Source organism: Sylvia atricapilla, chromosome 1 (assembly GCF_009819655.1).
Source record: "Sylvia atricapilla isolate bSylAtr1 chromosome 1, bSylAtr1.pri, whole genome shotgun sequence".
Taxonomy (NCBI): domain Eukaryota; kingdom Metazoa; phylum Chordata; class Aves; order Passeriformes; family Sylviidae; genus Sylvia; species Sylvia atricapilla.
In genome coordinates this window covers 100,094,060-100,120,589 of record NC_089140.1, presented here as the reverse complement: position 1 = coordinate 100,120,589, position 26,530 = coordinate 100,094,060, and the positions used below count along the sequence as shown (strand labels likewise).

Below are 26,530 nucleotides of genomic sequence, written 5' to 3'. Positions count from 1 at the left end.
GATTAGAAAGGTAAAAAATGTCAGTTCGTGGCTTCGGGGTTGATATGGGGTCTGTGGCCCCTCAGTGTTGGGCAGCAGGGCTGGGGTCCATCAGGTTTCCAGGGCGCAGGGTGGGAGAGATGGCTTTGGGCCCAGCCAGTGCCTGCACTCAGGGCTGGGCTGGCAAGGGCATCTCCCAGTCCTGGAGATGTATCTTGTGGGAAATCCTCTGCCCTTCAGCTTGGGCACATCCTTTCTCCTCCCAGACTCTTCCTGGAGGCAGTGTGCATGTGCACTCCTTGGTGAGGCTGCTCCCCAGCTCTGTGTTTGGTGTTTTGCGCACAGGGCTCTCCAGCTGCTGATGTTTTGTTTGAATACATCCCCAGTCAGAACAGTGGCGTGGCCCCTCTGGTTCCTGTCCTGCTGGTTTTTACAAAACCTGAATCTGGGAGGTGAAAGAGCTGCTGTTCAAACACACAGACCAGGCTTCCTCAAATTTGCATGTCATCCTGACCCCTGCAGTGTAGGCATGCCAGTATTAAATATTCCCGCCTGGAAAGCAGATATTCTTTCATCTGTGTCCCAGGGGATTTTTTTCCCCCTTGTGAACTGGTGCTGAGTAACACACTACTATTCAAAGTGAGTTTTGAGTAGGGGTGACAATTCTGCATTTATCTTCAAATGAGAGGACTGCAAGAGCTGTCAGGTGACAAAAACAGACAGCCCCCTAATATTTTGAAAATAACATCTTTGGCATGCAGTGTATGTTACCAGGACACTGTGGGCATCTTAGTACAATAGACATGGGTAAAATCAGTGCATGATAAACAGCAGACAGTTATTAGTATTTTTCGTGAGGGTAAGCCTTGAACTAGATATTGAAAGTAGCATGGTAAGAAAATAATTTTTAGACTGTGTATGAGCACCCCTGTGTAATCAGTGTTAAATGTGTAATATTACCTAAATTACCTACAAAAGATCTGCAATTTCTTGTTGATCTAGTTATGTAACTCACTGCTTCTAAATGCCTATTGTTTTGCTTATCTGTACCTTCAGGTACTTAAAAGGTCAAACCTACTTGTAAAATAAATCTTGTGTTAAAAAATATATGGTGTAGCCAGAGCAAAATAGAATACTGTCTTTTGTTGTTTAGCCAGATTAATTTATAATAAAATTTAGAAAATATTTATAAAAACCATTATCCTAAAAACTGACCTTCTGCTTTCATGACATTTTCATTTATATTCTGCAAGATAATCATGTAGAATGGATTTATATTTGTCAATCCTATAGTAATACAGGACAAAAATAAAGATTTTTTTTTTTTTTTAATATATGATTTAAGATCCTGGGGAATTTTAACAAGATAACAATGGACAAAGTGATGCTGGAAGTTAGAACCTAAAAAGTTGTACAGTAGCCTTGAGAAAATGTAATTGTGCGTGGTCTGATGTTTACTGGATTTTGTGCATGTTTCATTATTCTCAGTGAACCCAGCCACTCTGGTAATAATTCCACCGAATTCTGGGTGCAGTGATGATACCAAGCCTTCAGCTGGCTTAATAGGTGCTCCAAGTGAAGGTAGCTTGAGTGGCCCTGACACAAGAAGCTGAAGCAGTTCTCTGCTGTTCTCTGCCACTGCTGACTCGATGCCTGGGAGGGTTTTGGTTTTGTGAGCAAGAGTTCAAGAATTTACCACATGATGGCACCAATAAAAGGAAGAGAAGACAATTCCTGGGGCAGCTGCATGGCAGGCTGCACAGCTGTCAGCAGCACAGGTTTGGCTGCACAGTGATGCACAAATGGTGACAGCTGTGCAGCTGAGGGTGGCATCGGTGGCTCCTGCAAAGGACTCCTGTCCTGACCCTCTAACAGTATCCTGAACGTTTTGTAACTTCATTCCAAATTTGTCATTCAGACTGACCAGACCACAGCCCTCCCTTCTCTTTTTTTACTTGTTCTAGTGATCTCTATACAGATTCCAGGGTTCTTGGTCCCCTGCAAGTCTGTAGACTGCTGAGATGTGCAAACGTCTCATGGCACGGCACCTGATCCTTTCCTGTTTTGCCTCCCTCTTTCCGCAGAGGATAAGTACGGCGAGTGGGGTGACGGCCGGCATTACTGCTACCCCCACTTCACGTGTGCAGTGGACCAGAAAAACATCCGCAGAGTGTTCAACGACTGTCGAGACATCATCCAGAGGATGCACCTCCGCCAGTACGAACTCTTGTGAGGGGGATCACCGTGGAACCTGTGGTTTTAAATTCTTTGCTCCTTACTCTTTCTCTTGATACTACCCCACACAGGGTGGAAGAATATACTATAGAAATGTCAGTCTCTTCACTTTGTTTACTTTTAATTGTTTAACCTTAAAGCTGATTTGAAGCAAGTTTGGGTTATTTCCCTTCATGCTTTTTGGGACTATTTTTGTGCATTATTTTGACATGCCACTTCTTCGTCATTCCACTAAAGCCCTTTGGCTACCTCTGTTCCCTTAGGTTTTGTTTTTTTTAAACTGAACGTGACCTGCTAAATTTTTTCCAGCGGGTTAACCTCAGTTCAGACCGGTATGTCAGCTGGATGACACTGAAGTCATACCTATCCCTCTGTGTGGGTTTCCTTTTTAACATGACATTGAAGAGTACTTGATGGGTGAAAAAAAGATTAATGCACTTTGTATCAGGTTATTAAATACTGTTGAGGAAGTAGACACACAATGTAGCAGCACCACAATATTATTACTCTGTCACAATTTTTAGCATTTCTGAGTTGCAGGTCAACTGATAAAGTGACCCTCCTCTTTTAAGCCGTTACTGGCACAGGAAGTAGAGTAGATAATGAGAGGAATGGTGAAGACAAAGCAATTTTTCTGGGGTTTTCGAGCTAAGTGTCTCTGCACACCTCAGGCATTTGAATTACAGCTACTTTTCAGCCTGTTGCATCTAGGCAGAAAATCTACCACCCTCACTTATGTTATTTGTGCTGTCCACAAATGATCCTTTTTAGTTCCGATCATTCTTGGACAACAGTCCTCTCCCTATATATATTTTTTGTTTTACTGCTGGTTTATTATATTGTACAGACTGTAAAATGTAATATTATTTTGTACAACTTTATTGAAGAAAAATACTTGTAGAAGATCTTTGTGCCTTGATTATGGCTGTACCTGTAAAATGAGCTAAGATGTAAGTATGTTTTTGATTGCGCTGTACAGCTTGATGTCAACCTTACCTGCAGCAGTGACTGGAGGTAAGAACTTTATCTGTAGAGTTTAGGGGTTTTTTTCTGGTTTATATAAAAATGCTCTTTAGTATAAAAATTATAAATTATGCAAATTAACCACTTACCTTTCCATGTAAGGTATTACAGTCACCGGATGTTGCAGCAAACATGCCTTCTCTTTTGAAGTCTCAGCTTTAAAACATTGGAATTCATTCAAGTGTCCAAATTGCAACCTGGTGTTGTTTTAACGGGAAACAAGATTTCTTTTTTTTCCTTTTTTTCTTTTTTTTTTTTTTTTTTTTTTTTTTTTCTTTTTTCTTTTTTGTCCTTTATATTAGAAAATATGTTTGGTAATTCTTTGGTCATTCATAGAACTTCACAATTGCACAGACCGATTGTGAATGTGTCAAGCACCATTATATAGAGCTCTTCAATCTTTGTACCAACAGCGGCCTTTCATTGTGCAAGTAAATAGCGAGAAAGAAGAAAAGAAAAAAAAAAAAAGGTGTATAAACCCTTGTGTCTGGCCTAAGAGAATTACAAGATGACATTTTTATTTCTCTTTTAATAAAGAGACAATTAGAAAATTATTTTATTTTAAATATTGTAGAATCAAAATGTGTGAATATTTCTCAACTTGAATAATTTATGCAAATGACATTCTCAAAACAAGTTGTGGTACAGTACAATATATAAAAAGCAAGAATTGCTGTAGCAATAAGGCATGTCCTTTTTAGTAACTATAACACTGCTTTATATTTTATACATAGGTGTTTTATGTCTGTGACTATATACTTTTCCTGTGTCCAAGATAACCTGTACAAATGTCTAAATTACAGTTGCAATAACAGAAACCTAGAGAAGTGTTAGACTACATTACTTTATAGAATGTTCTACCACACTTCGGACCGTTCTCCCCACTTCATTTTAAATTTAGGGAGAGATGAAGAGCTAACACAGTCCCCACACCGGCATATAAATCAGCAGGATTGATTAACTTTTTACTGTATTGTTATTAGTTTTAAACCCCAATCAGTCATCTTTTTCAAATCAGACTACAGTCCAATTGAGAACTCGTTTCCAGTTGAGTACAAAACAATCCCATTTTAGATACTATAATATGACCATTTTCTCTTCCCAGAAATCTCTATGTTCAATTTAGTCATATTTCCCAAAAAAATGAAGGCTGGGTGGAATAAGCTAACACTAAAACAAATTCCCAAAATTCTCTTATTTCTCATGCCAAAGAAAGTAATAGAATGAATAAACGAAGAGAGTATTTTTTTTTAAACTAGCCCCAGCCCAGGAGTTCAGGTTAGAGCTCCCAGCTTCTGCAGGAACATCAGCAGGAAACTGGTCCTGGTGTGAAGTAGCCCCTCTGTTTTTTTGGGGGGGTGGGTGGGGAGCAGCAGCATGAGGTTTGTCCCACCTTCCCCCACACACTAGAGACACTGAGCTCAGATTTTATCTTTGTGGTGGCCACAGCTGGTGGCCTCTGCCTCCCCACAGAAGAGCTAGTGTGGTTTAAAATGTGACACTACACTAAAGTCAATAGAACTTGTGGAATGTAAAATAAGGCACATTCCTATCCCTGGCTGTAGACTGAGGGCTGAGGCATAGGGTAATGTTACTGCAGCTGTATTGACCTTCCTTCTTGCAGGAGATCGGCAACTGGAGGGCCCCTTACCACACAGATCTCTGAGATGCAATAGGGCCCTCTTTTTTTAAGCTCATCATAGCACATCTTTTTGAAAGCAGCAGCTTGAGTGTCACCCTAATTTTTTTTAAGCGTATTTCAAGTGTGTATCAGCAAACTGGATCCTTGAGCTTCTTCCCCTTGTTGTCTGGTAGATGGGTAACTGCAAATCACAGTCAGCTAACATTTTATTGTGTCAGGAACCCGAAGATTTCTTGTCCCAAACCACAGTCCCTTACACATGGCGCCCTAAACAGTTATGGAAATCTGCATCTCTCAGTGCTGATGCATCCAGATTCTGCCTGACCCTAACAAACACAAGCATGATTTTGAAGGGCCATGCAGCAATAAAACACAGAAACGTTTCCAGTTTGCAAGATTCAGCCTTCACCAGGGTAAAACACAAATGGAGACAAGTGATGAGGCTATAGGATTTACATAATGTACAGTTACACTTTTAATATACATATTTGATACAAAAATTATAGCAGGAAAAGGACTCATTGATTGTCGAATACAGTATTTTTGTACAGCATGAAACGTTCATTTCAGTTAATTATTTATCCTGTAGTAGTCATATCAGCTGTATAGGACTTCTATGGTATGTGTAAATGCAACCTGCCTTCAGACTAGCAATCAAATTAGGTCATTTGCTGGCATGAATATAGTCTGATGTTTGACTGTTCTCAGCTTTGGTATTTCAGTGACTGAATGCAGATGTCTGGCTCTTCATACTGCTTTATGCTTACTGATTAAACGCTGAGCAAAATAAAACGGTGGAGTGAGAAGCTGAACATGAGCTAGTACCAGGATCACAAGCAGAGCACCTGCTGCACAGTAGATAGTGAAGACTCTGCTCTCAAATGGAAGGAAGCATTTTTGGAGGGAGAAGTCAGTTGGTGTTATGCTGCCCTGGAAAAGAAATGAAGACTGTCACTTTGCTGTGTTACAGCGGATTCTGAATCAGGAGTGAACACCACAGCTGTCAGATCTCCAATTTCTAAATCCCTATGTTGGGTGGCAAGGGTTGGGGCCAGTTTCCTAGTACCAGTGCCTTCTCCAGGGGGCTGAAGAGTCCATACCTTGTGGTGCTGGACACTAACTGGAATATTCACCAGGCCAATATTAGCCCTGAGGCCAATCTTCCCATCTAGCATAAACAGAGAGCTGGGCTCCTCATCTGATTTGCCTTCAAGAGAAGCCTAACTTTAGCTGCTGTAAATCCACTTGGAAGGAGCCTTTCCAGGCTAAAGTTAGGTTTTGTGAATGTGCCCCTTCCTCCCCCAAGCCCTCCTCCTTACCCAGTACATGCTGCAAAACACAAGTTGGCTAATCCAAATAAGGAATAGGAGCTTCAACAACAAAGAACTTAATTGGGTTTTGGCTTGACTTTGCAGTTTAATTTAAAGTTTACAGCGGATGGAGGCTGAGGAGTTAGAACAGTAGTGAAGAGGATGCAACTTCAATTAGCCAACCTCTTGTTTGCAGTGAAGATGCGCTGTCTGGCGTGTGCAGAGTGTGTGTGTAGTTTGAAGGCAGCTACTCTCAGGAACATGGAATAAACAGAACTACTTTCAACAACAAATACTAACAGTTGCATTAAATGAATTTAAACATATGGGGTTATCTGTGTATTAAGCAGCCTAAACTCAACATACAGTAAAACGTACATAAAATATTTCCCCCTCCAAGTCACAGACTACTCTGTAAACAGATTGTAGGTTTTGCTTCTTACTCCAAGTTTAAAGAGTTCTGTTTTATTTTTGAACCGGGAACTAATTGATTTACCTCTAAGGATATACTGAGCACTGGAACTGCCTGCACAAGCATAACCAACACCCTGTATAAAATGTGAACTGCAATGAGGAGGCAGACTGTGGGCACGTCACAAACACTTTCACTGCATTAATGCGCACGTTTGAAACCACGAGCACCGTGCAAAAGAGTTTGAGGTGGATACAGTCTTGTTTTCATAATTGGTAAATCAGCCAAGCCAAACTGGTCTTTCTACTGTTCAGTGCACAATACTGATTATTTTTACATGTCAATAGTTTACAGTGCACCCTCTTTCTAAGAAAATGTACCCAGATACTAATTAGGTCTTTAACAGCATTGCTTTGTACCACACAGAACATGTGGCTCCCACAGATGTACTTTATAAAGTGGATGCAGTGTACTGAGTGGGTGGGTGGGTAGGCAATTTTTTTTTATTATTTTCCGTTTTTACAGGTAGAATCAGTTTTAAAATATAGCTGACTGCCATGTTGATTTATCTATGAAAGTTATCTGACAAAAATAAAAAAAAATTAAACTTACCATGATGAAACTAGGATTGTTTCTATTCCTCCAACTGAACGATGGGACACTGATTTCTGGAATTTTCCCTGCGTGCAGCACTTCACAAGCACTATGAGTGTGCCCACTGAGAATCAAACGGGGCTGAAACCACCATAGCAGCTAGAACACAAAATGGTAAAGCACAAAAATTAAGTTACAGCTAAAAAGAAATTGAACTTTGAAAATCTTTTTTTTTTTCCCTTTGAACAGAATGAAATTATGGTGAAATTATGGCAATTCTCATATTCTTACAAAGTGTTTTCTGTAAACTTCTGTTTTCCAGTAAGAAATCTGTTGGTATTGCAATATCAATCACACCCATGTAGCCCTGATCCCAAGGACTGGGCTTTTTTTTTTCTTCTTCTTTTTTTTTTTTTTTTTCTTTTTCATACAGATAAGAAGAACAAAGGCAACAGAATGCTGTGGATATCACAGAGAAAAGTTTGGGTTTAGTAAAGCAATGCTATTTCCTTGTCTAGGGAAGAATCTTGTACTTACAATCTTGAGTGAAGACATTTATGCAGAAGCAAAGCAATTATGACCATTAAGTTTTATAGGGAATACTTCAAATTTTCTTGTAGTTACTAACTCAGCAAAAGTGATGCTTTCAAAGTGTTGGAAAACTGTGGCTTCATACCAGGTGTGTCAATAATTTACACAGTACAGAAAATACAGAATGCTGAAGTGGAGGTAATGGCACCACAGAGCAGATTTAAGAGTGCCAAGACTTAGGAACTGTACCTGGGAAACGTGGCAGGACCAAGGCCATGATAGTGAGGATCCTCAGGGGAGCAGCTCTAACAGGCAGCCTCTCCCAGGCCTCATTAGACAGGAGCAGCTGTGCTCTGTTTGCCTCAGCCAACAGCCTTACCGCAGTTCTTTAATCTATTTAAATCTACACTCATGTCCCCCTCTCACCCACCCACTGCCACTCAAGTTCCCAAGAAATCAAACCTTTAGTGATGCCTCTTGGGACAATACATCATACTTTTCTTTAAAGAGGATGTTTTTCTCCTCTGGAGGAGCAGAATCTTCTCCAGTGCATTCAGCATCACTTTTCCGATACAGAGGGTAATGCTGGGAGTAATTAAAAGCAAGGATTAGTTGTTAATGATGCAGCCTTTCTGGAACAGTAATAAATCCACAAAAACAACGTGTCAATACGTTGCCTCACCCCACCTGTAAAAGGATGGGTTCTGAAGCGGGAAGCTTTTCCACATCACTGCATCTCTTGTTGGAATGATTTGGTTTCTGTGAACAAAATCAAGCCATAGAAGGGGTGAAGGTAATTAAGCAATAGGTAGGTTTTAAGGGGTTAGGGAGGGTGGGGTTGTTGTTGGCTTTGGTTTTTTGTTAAGCAGTTTAGCTCAGATAATACTACCCCACTGTGAACTCCTAAGAGTTTTACTGTGGACTGATTTCACCAGTCCGTGCTGTAAATACAACTGTGCTCTTTGTGACTGCAGAAAGCAGCAGCAGGATCTCTGCACCAACAAGGCAAAGGAGTTTGAGGGCAGCCCAAGGGAGATAGAATCTGGCGGTTTTTCCACTGGGAGCTGGTTTCCTGACTGACTGCCAGCCCAGTCCGTCATGCTGCCTACTGTGCATCCAGTCAGCCAATGAGAAAGGGAAGAGGAAGGAAATAAAAGAAGCAATTTGATATGAGGAAAAAATACAATTAAAACACTACTAAGCTATGAGCAAAAGATTGCAGTAGAAACAGGAAGCTAAAAGAACATGATGAAGGCTATAAAACAGAATAATATCCAGAAATATAAATGCAGGATTATGTATGTGGAATCAAAGGGAGGGTTACAGAACTTCTGCCATTCCTTGAAACAAAGGAAATGACACTCCTTTGGCAGCACTGACAAGGAAGTTGACACCATTAGTGCAAAGCAACACTGTTAATAGCTAAGTAAACATGGTTAAGAGGGATATGAGGGGGAGAAAAACTTGCTAACAAGTTGCAATGTGAATTGGAACCAGATTTTTTCAGGAGAGTCTGGTTGCATCCTGACTATGCTACAGTATCAGTATTCCCATTGTGGCCGAGGAGTCGCTGGCTGTAATCAGATCTGTAATATAATCTCTTACCTGCTGGGAGCAATTCAGTTTGTGAGAAAGAGCCACAAGTTTTGCCTCTGAGGTACGGCAGACAGCACAGCCATCACCCTCCATGGCTACACTGTTCACTAGGACAAAGCTGGAAAATACCAGGGGGTGGGCAAAGAGAAGTGGGGGAGCACAGGAAGGCATTTATTGCACACATGTGCAATAAACTTCATTTTTTAAAATGCAAGTGTTCCTAAGTTGGCCATAGCAGAACAAAGCAGCAGAATGGAACAGCTCCTAAAATCATATGCTATAAATCCTCTGAGTATCTGTACCACAGCCATGTCTCTGCCTGGATGGCTCCTATGCTTCATGCTTACACTTCAAGATTTTCTTCTATTTTAATGGATACTTAGGTTGTATTCTAGCGGAATGTTAGAAGTTCGGCGCTAAACTAAATTTTAGGGAAAGGAGAACTTGCTTCTCTCCCCACATAGTTTAGACCTCAGAGACAGAATTTGAGACATTGGATTTCCTCAGAATAACTGAAAGCCAGAACAGCACTGCATTTGGGTGACTGCCCTGAGCAAACTTTGTATTTTGTACTTTGCAGTCTCTGACACACAAAACAGGATTTATTCTTAATAGAAGGTTTCCCTGTAGATTTCAAATCAACTTCTGCCACAAGATTCATACCCATTTAGTCATAAATTCAGCTTGATATATATCCCTAGTTCAATTCAGTCTGTTTAAAAGACAAAAATTAACTGAATGCCTTCACTTAAGAGATACTAGTCAATAGTAAAACAAAAATTAATTCTCTTTGAGCAAATAAAGCTGCTTTTATACCACAGGTTTATTGTAAATTAGTTTATTTTGGAATATTTCATTAATAGTGCAGCTCATTGCAGTTAATGGATACCAAACATAGAATCTGCAACTGCATACAAGAATTCTGCTGTGCTGTTTTATGAAAGGAAACATGGAGATGTTCCTCAATAATTATTTTTTAAACAGCTGAAATAAGTATCTTGAGGAATCCACATCTGCATGACAAGCAATAGCTTTATACTGAGCATTCACAAAGCTCAGAGATCTTCCTAAAATAGGCACAACCATTTCTAGACCTGTTCAGAATTTTTCATTAAACATTTCTAATGTTTGCTTAATTAAGGGAACCGGTGTAAAACTCTAAGTTTTGAATATCACATTTCCACAAGTAAGTACAACCCGAGGGCACACATGCCTAACACAAAGCGAGACTCAAACACCTTTCCACACACCCAGAATTGTGTTCCCTCATCCCTTTTGCTCTAAGCCAAAACCAGCTTGAGCATTATTACCCCACCTTGTGGAAGAACTGCACACATGCAACTGCTGTGTTCCCGAATTCCTCAAACAAGGGTTAAGTTCTGCAGACTAAAGAAGTTATTAAAATTAATGAAACTCCTAATTCGTAAACACAGAGGGGGTTGTTTCATGGGTTTTTATCCTGCTATGTTTACAGCCATGGCTCATTACCAGCTGCAAGGAAGTATAAAGGCACACCAGAGAAATGGATTCTGACTCCACAGTACTTTTCCATTTAAAAGGAAATTGTTACACTTTACATAGCTCGAAGTACAGCTTCCTGTCCGTATCAAACTACAGGTTTGTACAAATTGTTTGGGGTTTAATACATCATAAGGTAGGTGATTACAAAAAAAGAAAAAGGCTCCAGGTGAAGCATTCCCAAACTATTTAATCAGAAAAAAAAATTAAATATACTCACTTTATTCCTTTCCGAGTGATCAGCTTTCCTGAAGTAAAGTTGAAAAGCTTTTCAAATCGATTTACCTTGTACGTAGTCATTCTGTGTCACAGAGCAAAAACACAGCTGAGGTAAGAAGTCGCCATTGGAACTCACCTGACACAGTTGCTTTACAGTTTGCTGACCATTCATGCAGCTTGCTGCTCCATAATGCAGCTCACACAATCATTCAGGAAACTCACAGGGATGCTCTGAGACCCCTTGTGTCCTCCAGCCCCTCCCGCCAGTGCAAGCACCAGCAGAGTGAGGGCACTTACACTCTTCTGTGCTGACAGGAGTGGAAATACGCTCAGGTGCCCTTCTAAGGAGCAGGCCCTTATTTTCCTTAGTACAAGAAAAGCAGCTTCAAGGACTGCATGTCAGAGCAGAAGGATCAGCTCTGAACAACCCTCATATGGCCAGAGAAGCATAAACCTGTTTTGTGCACAGGCCTTACTCTACATTATGACCCTTTCTAATTTGACCATGATCACAAAGTCTCTGTATAACCACAAACCAGGTCCCTCAGACCTGTTACTGTGGCCATGCTGACACTTCATTCTTGGCACTTGTGCACTCCTGCCACTGCCAAGACTTACTCGTAATGAAATCCGATGTCGTGATTGCCAGCGATGACCACCAGCTCCGTAAAATCTGAATGCCTGAACATTTTCCCAAACCTCCTGACATCATCTGCCCAGGCCTGCAGGAAAAAAACAGAAGAAGAAATTATTGCTGTTCACAGCACCAAAGGTTTTACAGTGGGTTTGCATGGTGAGGTTCTGGTACTGGGAGGGCTGCAGGGGTGGCTTCTGTGGGAGCCTCCCCTGTGTCCTACAGAGCCAATGCCAGACAGCTCCAAGATGGACCTGATAGTGCCTCTGGGATAACGGAATGAGAACGGTAGCAAAAAAGGAAACTCTGCAATGCAGCCAGAGAGAGGAGTGAGAATTTGTGAGAGGAAGAGCCCTGCAGACATCAAGGTCAGTAAAGGAGGAGGGTCTCTCTTGTATTTTCTCTCCCCTCTCCAGCTGAGGAGGGAAGTGATAGGGCAGCTTTGCTGGGCACCGGGCATCCAGCCAGGGTCAGCCCATCACAAGCCTGTAACACAGAAGCACGGACTCAGATGTTTATATTTTGTAAGTTTTATATGAGGGGCAAAACTGTCAAGGTAATTCCAAAAATGAAGAAGAATCATAATATTTCAACTCCTATCTAAAAGACTAAAAACTCTACCAATAGGACAACTGTAGCAGTATTAAACAAAGACTTGCATACCTAATCTGCTTCCATTTCCTTCAAGAAATCCTCATTTTTTGAAATAAGAGAGCTGATGATGTCATACCTGAGGTGAGCTCCATTTTCCTTCATCAAAAACATCTCCCAAAATAAAAACAATATCTGGCTGCAGTAACCATAAGGCAGTTTGGAAAGATCTCTCCATTTGCCATTCCCTGAAAGGAAAATACAGAACCAGTTATCACTGCCTTATCTCTGGATCCTCATCTCTGAATACACAGACACAGCCTGGCAATGGGAATGGGAAACTGCCTCTTACACACTGATATATGAAAAAATATTTTGAAATTCAAATTAAATACTTAGAAATCAGGTGTAAGGACAGTAGGTGCATCTTACCTGGTGGGTAATTCCGCCATGATACAATCAAGACCAAGATATACAAGAAGTAATACCAGTTTGTTTATTTTTTCATTACAATTCTAATGAACTGCTGTTTAATAGAACAGCGAGTTCTTGTCCCATTAGCTACTACTAAAAACTAGGTAGAGATTATTCAAAAAATTCATAATTACCTTCTTAGCTTATCCAGCCAATGTCCTTTGATTTCACCAAGGAGATGTGTATCAGCTAAAATTATGGCCTTTAGGAGTGAAGCTGAAGTCTCTTTTTCACTAATGTGAGCTCCACCTTTCACATCTGGCCATCGGCATTGAAATATTACCACATAGTAAATTAAAAATTCACAAAATATTAACACTGAGCTGACAAAGCACACGAGTTTCAGCAGAAAACACAGCCTCTTCTTCAGAGGGAGATTCTTCACAGTGGTGGAGCTAGAACCCAGCATTGCAGTACCAGCATAAGACAATGGCTCAAGTCCTCCTCTCTTGGATGAAAACAGCTTGGGCTACGCAAAGGATCACGCTGGGCTTTCTGTCAGCACAAAATCCCTGTGGAGAAAACACAAAACAAAATAATCATTAAGTCAGCATTCCCTGTGGAAAGCTGTCACGCAAGGCCTACAGTGTTAGCTCCTTGTCACCCTGAAAGGCTTGGAAATATGTAATTGACCTGAAGTGCAAAGTTCTCCAGCCAGCCAGGATCTTGGTGCATGATGCTTTTTTGAGAACTTTACAGTGAAAACACCATGAGTGGGGGGTCAAAGGTAGGTAAAGACAGAGCTTAGCTTCAACAGCAACTGCAACAAAGAAAAAAATCCGTTAGGATCCATATAGAATCACTGAGGTTGGAAAAGAACCCCAAGACTGAGTCCAAGTCTTAACCCAGCACTGCCAAGTCCACCACTGAAACATGTCCCTAGGTGCTACAACCATACATCTTTAAAATACCTGCAGGAATTGTGACTCTCCACTGCCTTGGGCAGCCTGTTCTAATACAGGACAACCCTTCCAGTGAAGAAATTTTTCCTAGTATCTATTGCTATTTTCCTAGCAATCTAAACCTGCACTGGCAAACTTGTGGCCACTTCCTCTTGTCCCATCACTTAACTCTGGAGAACAGATCAACACACCCCTGGCTACAGCCTCATTCCAAGTAGTTGTAGAGAGCAATAAAGTCTCCCCTCAGCCTCCTTTTCTCCAGGCTAAACAACTCCCAGAGGATATCTTCTGGCACAAGTACAAAACATGACTACAACAAATCAATAGCATTACCACCTTTAATATGGTTCATTGTAATCTCCACGAACCACGGGCAATTCACTATCCCAGAACAAGTTTAGGGGAGGTTTCCAGGAACCAACTGGAAACTTCATTGCAGCTGCAGAGAAACAATTCATGAGCCCAAATTGGTGAGGTAACTGTATTTACTGCTTTCTGCTGCCTTGGATACCTTGTAACCTAAACAGGGACTTTACCCCTTTTGAAACTCGTGTATTTTTTTGTTTCTTCCACAGCTCTTGGCAGGAACACTTTTTCAGGGTAAGTGCCCACAAGAAAGTACCCCAGCTGAGAGAACAGAGGCAGCAGCCCTTACTCTCCAATGAAATCCCTCACTTTCCATGTCCAGCCTCTCAGGGTCTCAGCCTGAAGAGCACTGCAGGTCTGAAAGCCCTGCTCTCTAAAGGTAAACACTGTAGCATGCTCACAGTAAAGGGACTCCAGGGGACCTAGAGAGGTGCCGCTTCACAGGCTCAGGAACAACTTCCAGAGGAATCCACAAAATGTTGTTCCCCACCCAACAATGAGATTGCAATTTTGCTTTCTACAACAGAAGAATCCTAATATAGGACTAATATCCAGGATGTGAGCAATTACTGAACACAGTATTCAGTGATTAGCAGACCAAGACTGACTACAGCTGTAAATATTTGAAAATATTTACACCCTTGAAAATTTATACTCCAAATATCACGAAAATTTGGACAAAATTACAAAGCCACACAAAATTAGTGGATTGTTTCTAAAATCTTGGGATCAGTTATATGCAGAACACAGGACAAAGGGACAAAGTTTAATTCCTTCACTCTCCTATGAACTAGCCCATTTGACTTATGTCTCATGGAAACTGCATACTGACACATGATTATTATATTATTTTTCCAGCCAAAACCTCTATTTGATAACAGCCACTTGTTTTCAAACACAAGCTTCCCATATCAGCACTACAAAATACTTACTTGAGACAAACAACCATTAGCCTGCACCATGAAACATTTCTAATATGCATTATCAAACAGTTAGAATGACTAACACTTAATTGCATGGAATTCAGTTCTACCTAAACTTGGTTTAGCAGGAAAAAGCCACTGGCCAAATGTCACAATTCCACAATATGTGGAGCTACACATATAGACTGATTAACTCGCTTTATATTCATCTCACCTGCACTTTAACTAGCAAAATAACAACACTTTGCTTGTACATCTCATAAAGAGGCAAGATCAAAGCAGAGTATCTGCTAACTGGCACAGCAACAAGGACAAAAAGACAGGCAAATTCTTATCCAAATAATATTACTATCCACAAATTTATATGGCTTTATCCTGCAAAGTTGGAAGTAGTACTTATTTGGAAGCAGACTTTGGTAGTCTGAGACAGTCTCCTCTTCCAACAAAAACAGCATTAATTGGAACAGAAAATGCCAGTAAGTTATTTAACTTGCATTAGCCATGTCCAGAAAATAAATGAATGAAAATCACAGCTTCAAGAGCAAACTGATACCGTCAAGTTAAAACAAAATAAAAAGGACCCACACCAACAAACCAAACCTGCACCAGTAGAAAATCAAAATATCTTCAAGGCAAAACTGCCATTTTAAAAAGTCACAAGCAGCAACAGACACAATCAGTGCCAAAGAGCCGGTCACATACATTCCTCCTCCGGCGTTTCTGCTGCTAATAGTTACTATTTGGAGAGTTCTGCCGCAGGTGTAGAAGTTGCCAGAGATGCCCCATCTGCACCCTAGATCACCGGCGCTCCTGATAGTGAAAGGAAAAGCGGAAAGGGAAATGAAAAAAAAACAAACCCCACCCCGACCTCAAAGAGAGTCAGCGATGCAGATCGAGCAGAAAGACAGCTCCTGCTACTGGCTGAGAGAAATCCCTGCCCGCCTCGCAGTGCCACCTGCCAGCCCACGGCCGCCCCATCCCCGCAGGCTCCGCGGGGCTGCACTGCCGCTGCCGCTGCGGCTCCGTGTCGCAGTCGCTGCCGCTCCCCCTCGCACGGCTCACTTGTCTCTGTTTAGAGTCACTTCCCCACCAGAGCTGGGAGAACTCTGTTATGAGAAAAGACTGAAGGATTCCTCACTGTTTCTTGTTCTGCGTGACATTCAAAAATCAGCCTGTGGACGAGGACAATTACTGAATCATTTAACAACGGGAGCAAAGCTAAACACGCTTCAAGTGTAGCTTTACACCACAACACGGTGGGGGAAAAGGCTGCAGTGACTGGTACTGCTTCCTTCTCCAACTTCCATGTTTACTTTACTTATTAGCAAATGTTACAAACATTTTTGCACCCATAATTTTCTGTTATACATGCTATCTTCCCTATTCCATCAAGTTTACTGGCAATGCAGACCTGCATCACTCCTCTTTTGCTTCCCTTTTCCATCTCTTGTTCAGAACATTACCCAGCTTTAATTCCAAAGTGAGCTAAGAATGGAACAAAGGAACACAGCGGTCTATAGCCAGGCCCAAGGAGTTCTGGAGCTTTACCCTATCATTTAGTGAATATGCAACTCAGAACTCTGCACATGCTGAGGCAAATTCCTTTATTAAATTTCAAGCGCATAAAACTGTCCTAACAAACCAAGTGGGACACAAGAGTCTTAATCCTACTCTTAGTCCTATCCCTCAGGAGTGTCCATGTATTTTTATGAAGCTAAAGAAGCTGTATTAGGTCATAAGCAAACTAAGACTTTCTACCCTAAAGCAGTTTTCACTCAACTCTCCCATCACAACCTCACAAAGGCAGAGATTTACACCTTTCAGAAAAATATAGTTCTGTAATGTAACGATGTTAAACTTCAGTGGAATGTCCTTACAAACAAGTTCAGATTCAAATCTCACAAGGTTCTGCAAGCTACACTTGTTACTGGGAGTTGTCTCTTTTCACTCCCAGCTCGCCCTCCCTGAAGCAAGACGACATTTCTGCCTTGTGGACTGTGACTTTCTGCACTCCCACTTTCATTTTCAGCTCTTCAAATACCAGAGTTCTTCGAGTACCTCACTTTTGAATCAAAAAAGAGCTTCTGATGAATTCTTCTTTTGATGATGCAGAATGCTCTGAATCCACTTTCCAATTATGAACACTAAATCCTTCCTTCATCCATAGTTTTCCACTTATTATTGGGATTGAAGAAAAAAATCCAGAGATTTAGCATTTTTCTTTTAAGAAATCCCTCTGCAATAATTTAATGATAGAATTAATTTCCGTTTGCATTAGCACATCTTTAGGGCTGAAATTCACACAGATTGAATCTACTCAAATCTACACGTAAACTTTGATTTCATGTACAGATGAAATCCTTACAGATAAGGATAAATTGGGAAATTCTGCAAAATAAAAAATGTTGTTGTATTCCCATAAACACCCACAACCAGAATATATTCTGCAAGCGTGAAAGAGATGGATTTGAACCTTAGTTGACGTTATGCAGATCACAGTTTATTCAAAAATATATAAACAAACAAAAAAAATCAAGGTCACAAAATACAACATTTCTGAGCACTTGTCATATTGAGATCACATTACTGAATCTATATTATCAAACTGTGGTATCACTTAAGCAATGGTAGGTTTAAATGTTGCAGTAATTATAAAAAATATGTGGAAACTACCTGGCATTAAATTATCCAGTAATTATGAATGTGCTGTAAAAGGAAGTCCATATATTACACTTATTTGTTTCAAGCATTTTTCATACTCATTGTTCAGTTTCACTGATTCCTGTACAGCATGTTTTAGATCTTCTACCTCTTCAAAAAAATCCTAGAAAAACCAAAAAATATTCACCTTAAACTTTTTTTCAAAGAGTAAGAGCTAGTCAGCAGTTCAGTCATTCCCAAGTTCAAAGACACTTTCTGTATTTTTACCAGTGTATGGCTGAGCTATGGAAACACATATAGAGCAAACAACTACAGCCTCAGGTAACAATTTAATAATTTCTGCCCTGAACACACAAGCGGAGTTCAGCCTAGTTAGAGGCTGAAATACAGACTAATAATAGGAAAGATTAATTTTAAAAAGGAAAAAGTATGGATTTACCAGACAGCTACAAAATGACAGTCCAGTATGACAAAGGAGTAATGTCACATCCTGATCCTTTGTAAGTGAAATCAGAAATTGTTGGGAAATACATGGACAGAAGAGTATAATCACCCAAGACTTCATTTCACTAATTGTTGAATGTTCTAGCTACCAAAATAACAGTGTATCTACTTATAACCATCTATATTTGACATTCTCCTCCCTGTTCTTCCAGCATCTTTAAATTAACAGCTACAATATACAAGCTATAACATACAATGACTTTAAACTACCTTAAAAAGGAACCACTGACAAAAAGCCACAATCTCAAGTTTATGTATCTCTCTCCTGCAAGATGCAGCTGTCAGCCACACATTGTCCCTGATTCCCAAACACAGGGATCTAGAACCCTGGCTTAATGTTCTGCAAGTCACACATCCAATGAACTATCACCCTCTTTTACTATTACCCCTGCAATCAATACCATAATGTTATTTAGTTTGGGAGAAAGGACTGCAAGGTAAGAAAAGAGATTCTTAAAAAAAAAAAAAACAACTAGGAACAAGCAAAAATCAGTTTAAACAATTTGTTGCTGAAAATAAAACCTTATGTCAGTACATTAAACTGAGTCTTCTATAGTTAGGTAAGATCTCATCATCTTGTTACATAACTTTAAGAATTACCAAATGTTCACATTTTCACTTTTTATACCTATAGATCTAACAAAAAATTCAAAGCCTCTGCCCTCCCTAAACCTGGAGTTCTGTCAGAGGCATAACTTTGACATGTTTAAGTTCAAGAGAAAATAGTCTTCCTTAGCTCAGCAGCCCTTTAAGACATGAATGTTTCAAGGAGTCATTCATTTCCATCTCTCTAGAATGCTATACACTGGTTTTTATGTATTTTACTTGATAACAACATATGTTCGCTCTAAAGAAGTTTCAGCACAGGCAGAAAAGTTAGTTTTTAAAAAATCACCTACTGTTAAGCTTGTCTTAAAATAAATTACCTTGTCTAATCCAGCTAATTCATTTTTTAGTGCTTTCTTTTCTGCAGACAATTTTCCATTTTCTTTCTTCAGCTTTTTAATCTCCTTCAACAATAGCTCTATATTCAAATGAAAAAATGTAGAGTTCAACCATTACAGTCAGCCTCCCCCTCATATGAATCATATTACAGCTAAAGAGCTGCCTACCTTTTGTGATATTAAAAATTACAGTTCAGCTTCTTAAAGTACCTTTTTCATACAGTGATTTATTCTTAAGAATTGGCCCAGCATATTCCCAGGTACTATGAAAGATAACAGGATCTGCCAGTTGGATAATCTGAATCTGCCAGATTCTTAGAATGTGGGATTATTTTATTTTACAATCCACAAAATACACATGACATGCCTTGATTACCTTTTTCTGCCTTATGAGAGGGACAGATCAGCCCTTGCTGATAGCACATTTCCTGAAAATCATGCCTACATTATATGATCTCACCCATCTCTTTTCTATGCTTTCAGATGGAAGAGGATCACATCTTAAATTCTGGATTTACTTATGTGAGGAAGAAAGCACTGAAAACAGCACTCTCCAGGCTTGTCCAACATTTTAAGGCTGAAAACAGGTTATTCTGTGTCTCAGTGTCTGAAAACCAAAGCCAGGTGCAGCAAACATTATTACTAAGAGACCTGCACAAATACATGTCACTAGAACAAATACCAGCACTAAATACAGCCACACACTCCCACCCCTGCTTACAACAATGGACTAGTTTCAGAAGAAGAGAAAACAGCAAACATTTTACCACAAACAAATGCAAGGCAGAATCCTAGATTACATAATGCCACATTTACATGGCAGGTTTTCAAAAATTAAAAAAACAACTTAGATGGTGGAAGGAGAAGAAATGGCCTGGTGTGGCCTCTAGATCAGAAATGAAACACATTCCCTCTGCTGGGGGTACTGGAAGGAACATCACCAGAATTAACTGTACCATTACCTAAGTATCTACTGCAACAGGATTCCTTCTTTGCAGAAATGTCCCTGTGAGAAGTTACTCCTCCCTCTGGGGTTTGACTTCGTTTTCCAGAAACAGCACTAGTTTTCCAAGAAACCTTTTTACATTCCAGTTGCTCAATTCTCTGCCTCTGCTCTTGAAGATTATGCTCTAGCTCATTAATTCTAATCTGTCAAGACAAATTTTTTAAATGCATAGAAAAAACACAGTTCAACTGAATACAACTGGGAACATATCCCACATGCAAACCTAGAGCTTTCAATTGCTGATTTAAAAACTACATTCACCCAAAAGATCTGAAAGAAGAAAAAAGCAAAGCACAAATGAGGAAATTAGCTGCAATGCTCAATCCATGCCTGAAGAGGCAATACCCTCTTGAAGCTTCTAGAACTGCTCCAGCCCACACAACCCTACCTTCACTCTAGTTATGATGTCAGACTCTTTGCACAGCCACAGACATTGCTACCAAAAAGAAGACCCTTTGTCTTCATTTGGTTTGCCTTCTGCAGAATTTCTGAGAAAAATCAGCTCATGACACATGCAGAAAAATACCACGGCTGCTGAAAAAGAGGTCACAAGGTGCATACACGATTGGAAGAAAAGGCAGGTGCATGACTAAAGAAAAAAGCAAGGAAAGAGGAGAGAGCTTTCTGCAATAGACACACCAGTGACAGACTTCACTTTTAAATGGAACTACAGGCTACCCTCTATTATCCCTGTCATGGGAAACTAAGTATAAAAAGAAAAGCATGGCCTCATTTCACACATTTAAGAATTACTTTTCAGTCTCCCTAAAAGCTGGTGTATGGCTGTTAGATACCAGCTCCTACAAATTCTACTTACAGTGAGATTTTTAATTGCTTCACTTTGCTCCTTATTTGTTTTGGTTTCTTTAACATAACGTTTCTGTAGTTCATTATACATCTGAAGTAGTCTAAAACAGAAGAAATGCATCAATTGCTGTAAAACATGAAAGACAACAAAATGTGGCATCACTTATGGCTAAAGTATTAGAGATGCCCCACAGAGATCACTTGGGCTGTAGCTGTGCTGCAGAGACTCGTAATAGAAATATTCAGGATGGCAGTGAATGAAATGTGACTGTCAACACAGACAGCACCAGAAAAACAGCAAAGCAAGTCAAAAGAATGGTGTGTATGGATGGCAAAGGATCCCTTTTACTCAGCCAGACTGAGGACCCCATTGTTTTTGTCCAGCACACATTGCCACACTCTGATGAAACCTCCTCAAGCAAATCACTCTTTGAGGGAAGACAGCAGCAGCAGGAAGCTGCAGTGACTTTGCAGTGTGTCACATAAATCATTCCTCTCCCCATTAGCACAACAGGAATAGCAAAAAAGACACTCCTAAAGGATCTTTAAAAGTTTGTCCAGCACCAATCAAGAACTCATGATGAGGACACATGAGGCAGTTCCCAGCTCTCCGTGTTGGACAAACATCTCATTGCTTCCAAGTGTGTGGGTGTGAGGATATGAGTGAATGAAATCTATGTGAAAATGAGTGGGTAAAATAAATGTCAAATAAACAGATTAGGGCTGTTAGCCTTCCCTCTGCTATTATTTTCCATCAAGTTCTACTGTACTAATTTCCTATCATAGCATTCAGCCAACATACACGAGGCCCACAATTTAACTGATGGACATGAGCAGACATTTTTCCTATTTTTTTAGGAATTACAATAAGAGCTGCCATTCATAATAAGCCATGACTGCATACCACAAGCAGGATGAGCAATACTGTAGCACAGCACAGCTTTGTGAAAGAACTCACAAACAGATGCCAGAAAGAAAGAGCTAGGTCAGGTTATCTACGTGCAATCTAACACAAGGCAGGTACAGCACTCAATTCAAAGATTAACTTGGACTTCTTCTGCATGGAACTCAATTTGAGCCCAGAGCCAGTCACCCAACCTTCCTACAGTTACATAGCTTGCAAAGAGACTCTGACACACTGCAAAGATTTTTTTTTTTTTTTTTAAAGAAAATGAGTCTTCTAGAGCCACCTAAAGGAAACACTAAAAGCAGAGCACTTGGCCAAAGAGCAACAGACATCTGTGTAAGATCCGCATTTATGGAAGTGGACAAAAAGCAGCCTTTGAACAAATGAGCAGCCTAAAATTTTACAATTTTACAATCAAGTCATAGAGGGATGAAGCAATATTTTACATAGCTTGACTAGTTGTTATAATGTTTCAGTATATTTTTTCTTAGAGACAAAATTGTAGCTTATGCATCAGAAAAGCAGTTACAGGAGTTTACTTCTATCACATATTGGCAAACTACAGTAAGTAGTGGCTCAACTCTAAAATTATTAGACTGAAAAGTAGAACTGCTTCTCTAGCTTATTTTGAAAACAGTACCAGCCTATAAATTTCATGCACATAACACTGAGCAATGTAAAATGAGCTGAGAAAGGTTCTACAAAATAGAAGATAAAATCACAAAACACTAGGTTAAAAATCTACAAAAAAGACCACGTGTGCACAAACACATGAAGGAGGTTCCTAGCTCACTGAATTTTCTTCAATGAACTACTTGAGAAAGATATTCATTTTTTCTTTGCTCAGTGCTATTTTCAGGTTTAATCCAAGATTTTGTAGTTATTTTTAAAATGTGAATGATTTCCCATTGTTTCAAAGGCTGAAAGCCACTTGCATAACAGCTTAAAAAAATCAACTGACTTAACCATGAACATTTTCTGCACTACAGAGAAGAATAATGCTGTGAAGAAGCAGCTTCCGAGAACTCACCTGACACTGTCACACTCTAGAACCACATCCTTGCTGTCTCCACCCTTATGCCATAAATGGGTTTCTGTTTGAACCTGAACACTAAATTGAAACAAACACAACAGCTTCATAAAAAGATATTTCACAAATTTAATTGGATTAAACAAAGCAACTGAAAAAGACCAAGTTACTTTTCAATTTAGTTATATAGTAACTGAAGCTTACAGGCAGGATCATAAACACCAAAACTTAAAACCCTGGAAGATTTTTGTGAACTGGTTATGTAAATCCTGGCAGGACATCTTCAAACCACTAGCCCTACAGTTCTTCAGGTCCTTAGGTTCTAAATCTTTTAGACAGCACTGATGCCACTCAACTTATCTGTATCTCACTACTTTTTGGTGGAAAAATAGTGTAAAAGCCTTTGCAGCTTGACAGAGAGAGCATATTGGCTAAGCAGGAGGATTTGTTTTTGATATCAAAACTGTTTCTTTCACTACAATAAATTTTGTACAAGATGCCCCAGATGTCCTTTGTTCCTTTACAGGCCTCCAGCATTTTCCACCCCACCATCCTGTTCACAGATGGCTCCTTAAAAGATACAGACCAGATAATGCCTAGCTCATCTTAAGGACATGAAAATAAAAGTCCTGAAATGTGCACTTCTTTTGAAAGAGAAGTTTTTCTTTTGCAAAAGAGAAACGTTTGACAATTCTTACTCTCTGCTTGTGCCGCAGACACGCGTTATCTGCTGCAGATACAGCTGCTCTTGGATCTGACCCACAGTCTTTTCTAGCTCCTTATTTTTTATGTGCAGTTTTTTCACCTTCTTGACTAATTGCTCATTTTCATCAGTGAGCTGAAAAGAAAAAGAAATCAAGGAACATTTTCAAATCAAGTATTAATCAAGCTGATAATGCTTCATATTAAAACCCTCTCCCAAAAACTTTACTACATTTTTCCTAAACCACAGAAGCATCTAAAAGGAAAATGGCAGGAAAAACAACTGGCTTCCAATTTTCTGAACATTTGACTACGACAAAGCTTATTTAACAGGTATCTATTAAAAGTGTATAATATAACCTCAGCATTCACTGAGGAATGTAGGGAACTGGTTTTGCATTTAAAATTAATCACAGAGGGACAAAGCATCCAAGTTATACTCCTAAACTATAAACAGCAGCTCTGCAACTAAGATGGTGTTTCTTTTTGATTTAACCTCGCCAGAGACAAAGAACAAAGCCACGCTTTCTTTTTGCATGAACTTCTTGCACTGCTGGACCTTGCCCACCAGTATGCAGTCACGTACATATATATATATATATAATGTATAAAATATATATTGTATATTATAGTAATATGAGACAATATATAGCTATATATATATATTGCATATATAATATATAAACCTACACATAAGGCGATATATTATATACACGATACTAAGTAAATACTACGCATTTACAGTTATATAGCTTACATATACAACTGTACAGTGTATCATATATATGTGTGTGTGGATATGTGTATGTATCTGTATGTACACATAAAAACCTATTTTTTACGTATATGGAAATATAGATATTGATATAGATAGATATGTATCGGTATACATATTGATAGAGATGTATTTATATATACACACACACACATATAGAGATATACATGGAGATATATATTAAAGACTCTATTGCCTCATCCTACAGGGTATTGAGTACACCCGATGCCCTGGGCCAGCTCCGAGCCCCGCACTGCTCTCTCAGCCCGAGCTGAGCGCCGAAGGCAAACCCGGCCCAGCCGAGCCTCCCGCGCCCTCCCGGGGCTCCCGGGAGCCAGGCCGCACTCACTTGGAGGCACCTGTGTACGACGGGCAGGGCCATGGCGGCCACGGGGCGGGGGCGGGACCAGCCGGGAGAGCCCGGGATAGGCCGGGAGGGGCCGGGAGGGGCCGGGAGGGGCCCCGGGATAGGCCGGGATAGGCCGGGAGAGCCCTGGGATAGGCCGGGAGAGCCCTGGGATAGGCCGGGAAAGGCCGGGAGGGGCCCTGGGATAGGCCGGGAAAGGCCGGGAGAGCCCTGGGATAGGCCGGGAAAGGCCGGGAGGGGCCCTGGGATAGGCCGGGAGAGCCCCGGGATAGGCCGGAAGGGGCCCTGGGATAGGCCGGGATAGGCCGGGAGAGCCCTGGGATAGGCCGGGAGAGCCCTGGGATAGGCCGGGATAGGCCGGGAGAGCCCTGGGATAGGCCGGGATAGGCCGCAAGCAGTGACGTCAGAGCCGAGCGCCCGCCGCGCGTTCCGGGTGCGCCGCCGCCGGCCCGGGGCCGGGAATGGCGCTTTGGCCTGCCCCGAGGCGGCCGTGAATGCTCCGGCACCCGCTGCACCCGCGGCCGGCGAGAAAACACCCCAGTCCCTTTTAAAATTGTCATTCTACACAGATTCAGTTGGTGGGTGTGATTCTCAGGGGGTCCTGCGCAGTTGACTCCATGATCCTTCCATCTCAGCATATTCTGTGACTTTCTGTGACTAACAGGCACCGACCGAGGGGAGGACTGAGAACTCTGCCGGCCGCGGATTGCACGGATACACCAGCACACGCCAAGTGAGGGATCTGTGCAAACGCAGGTCCTGCATCTCTCCCCATCACAACAGGTCCAGGCTGTCCCAGTGACATCGCCTGGCTGGAGATGGCAGCGTGCCTGGTAATGCTGCTGCGCCCTGGGGAGCAGGGGCTGTGTCCTTGAGTTGGTGGTGCTTGCCACTGCTGCTACTTGCTGGGCTTTGCCTTTTGTGCATAAATATCTAAAAGGAGGGTGCCAAGAGGATGGAGCCAGGTTCTTCTCGGTGGTGCCAAGCAATAGGACAAGAGGCAATGGGCACAAACTGACCTGCAGGAACCTCCACCTGCATATGAGGAAGAACTTCTTTACTGTGGGACGACCACAGACTGGAACAAGTTACCCAGAGAGATGTGGAGTCTCCCTCACTGGAGATATTTGAGAACTACCTGGACACAATCCTGTGCCATGTGCTCTGGGGTGGCCCTGCTTGAGCAGGGAGGTTAATCCAGATGACCCACTGTGGGTCCCGTCCAACCTAACCCAGTCTGTGATCATGTGATTTGGGTTTTTCATTTTTGGGGTTTTTTTGGCAGACCAGGCTACAGGGCACACAGGCAGGACCAAAGTGTTCCACCCTCAGGACTGGACCTTACAGACACCATACCAACAGCAGGCGTTTACTAGCCACAGGAAGACCAGCTATCACAGCAAGGCTGACCCAAAGCAGTGATTATTGCCTGCTGGTCTTCCAAGCTTTTGTTAATGGCAGTTTAAAACCTTTTCCTGTTCCTCTCTCATTCACTAGGTCTCAAATCTAGGTCTTCCTTTGTTCTCTGCATCTTCTGTCTTTGTACAAAACCTTGCCTCACTCATTTCTTAAAGCACGTCACATTTCCTTTTTTTCTTTTTTTGGTATTAAATGTTGCCACATGCCACCTGCCCCTCCATCCTGCCCTGTAGCCCACCTGATTGCAGTGCCTGGCAAATTTTGCACAGAATCAGTAACAAAATCACAGAATGCTAAGGGTTGAAAGGGACCTTTGAACATCATCTAGTCTCAAACCTGCTGCCCTGTGAAGGGACGCCTCCCAGCAGACCAGATTGCTCAGAGCTCCATCCAACCTCGCCTTGAACCAGGGCTGAGGCATCCACAACCTCCCTGGATAATGTGTTCCAGTGCCTCACC

The 26,530-nt window shown here is 41.1% G+C and overlaps 3 protein-coding genes across 6 annotated transcripts in view; 1 reads left to right on the top strand and 2 right to left on the bottom strand.

The window, feature by feature from the left end:
- The window catches only part of GNAL (G protein subunit alpha L), a 179,901-nt gene extending 174,230 nt beyond the window's left edge, over window positions 1-5,671 (top strand). Inside the window, 2 exon segments of the mRNA XM_066341017.1 lie at window positions 2,064-2,081; window positions 2,084-5,671. Coding sequence (XP_066197114.1) covers window positions 2,064-2,081; window positions 2,084-2,212 — 147 coding nt within the window. The 3' untranslated portion in view covers window positions 2,213-5,671.
- On the bottom strand, window positions 5,318-13,725 carry MPPE1 (metallophosphoesterase 1). 3 transcript variants are annotated; one of them, XM_066328846.1, is made up of 9 exons: window positions 12,893-13,591; window positions 12,424-12,532; window positions 11,678-11,781; window positions 11,061-11,141; window positions 9,332-9,440; window positions 8,414-8,485; window positions 8,189-8,311; window positions 7,214-7,354; window positions 5,318-5,809 (listed from the first exon to the last, which is right to left on the bottom strand). In XM_066328846.1, exons 1-9 carry the CDS (start codon window positions 13,165-13,167, stop codon window positions 5,627-5,629), a joined length of 1,197 nt encoding a protein of 398 aa, XP_066184943.1. In that variant the 5' UTR covers window positions 13,168-13,591; the 3' UTR covers window positions 5,318-5,626. The 3 variants fall into 3 exon arrangements, 2 of the variants coding, with proteins under 2 accessions (XP_066184943.1, XP_066184952.1); XR_010744684.1 differs by lacking the exon at window positions 5,318-5,809 and adding an exon at window positions 7,487-7,654 and having other exon boundaries at window positions 7,270-7,354; window positions 12,893-13,725; XM_066328855.1 differs by lacking the exon at window positions 5,318-5,809 and having other exon boundaries at window positions 7,242-7,654; window positions 12,893-13,725.
- Window positions 13,726-17,427: 3,702 nt separating this feature from the next.
- Window positions 17,428-24,748, bottom strand: LOC136367310 (protein BCAP-like). 2 transcript variants are annotated; one of them, XM_066328830.1, is made up of 7 exons: window positions 24,635-24,748; window positions 23,507-23,646; window positions 22,809-22,889; window positions 20,882-20,972; window positions 20,021-20,207; window positions 19,041-19,138; window positions 17,428-17,773 (listed from the first exon to the last, which is right to left on the bottom strand). In XM_066328830.1, exons 1-7 carry the CDS (start codon window positions 24,665-24,667, stop codon window positions 17,645-17,647), a joined length of 759 nt encoding a protein of 252 aa, XP_066184927.1. In that variant the 5' UTR covers window positions 24,668-24,748; the 3' UTR covers window positions 17,428-17,644. The 2 variants fall into 2 exon arrangements, with proteins under 2 accessions (XP_066184927.1, XP_066184934.1); XM_066328837.1 differs by lacking the exon at window positions 22,809-22,889.
- Between the last annotated feature and the right edge of the window lie 1,782 nt (window positions 24,749-26,530).

Bases quoted from the DNA above. Each gene is read 5' to 3' on its own strand.
- MPPE1 (XM_066328846.1), bottom strand. From the start codon at position 13,167: ATGCTGGGTTCTAGCTCCACCACTGTGAAGAATCTCCCTCTGAAGAAG. The intron at 11,142-11,677 runs GTAAGTCTTGGC...TCTGTGACACAG, and splicing joins GACATCGGATTTCATTACGA to AATGACTACGTACAAGGTAA. The intron at 5,810-7,213 runs GTAAGTTTAATT...TTTCTTTTCCAG, and splicing joins ACAATCCTAGTTTCATCATG to GGCAGCATAACACCAACTGA.
- LOC136367310 (XM_066328830.1), bottom strand. From the start codon at position 24,667: ATGGCCCTGCCCGTCGTACACAGGTGCCTCCAA. The intron at 19,139-20,020 runs GTAATGGTACAG...ATTTGAATATAG, and splicing joins CTGTTGCAGTAGATACTTAG to AGCTATTGTTGAAGGAGATT. The intron at 17,774-19,040 runs GTAATTTATTTT...TGGTTTTTCTAG, and splicing joins AATTAGCTGGATTAGACAAG to GATTTTTTTGAAGAGGTAGA.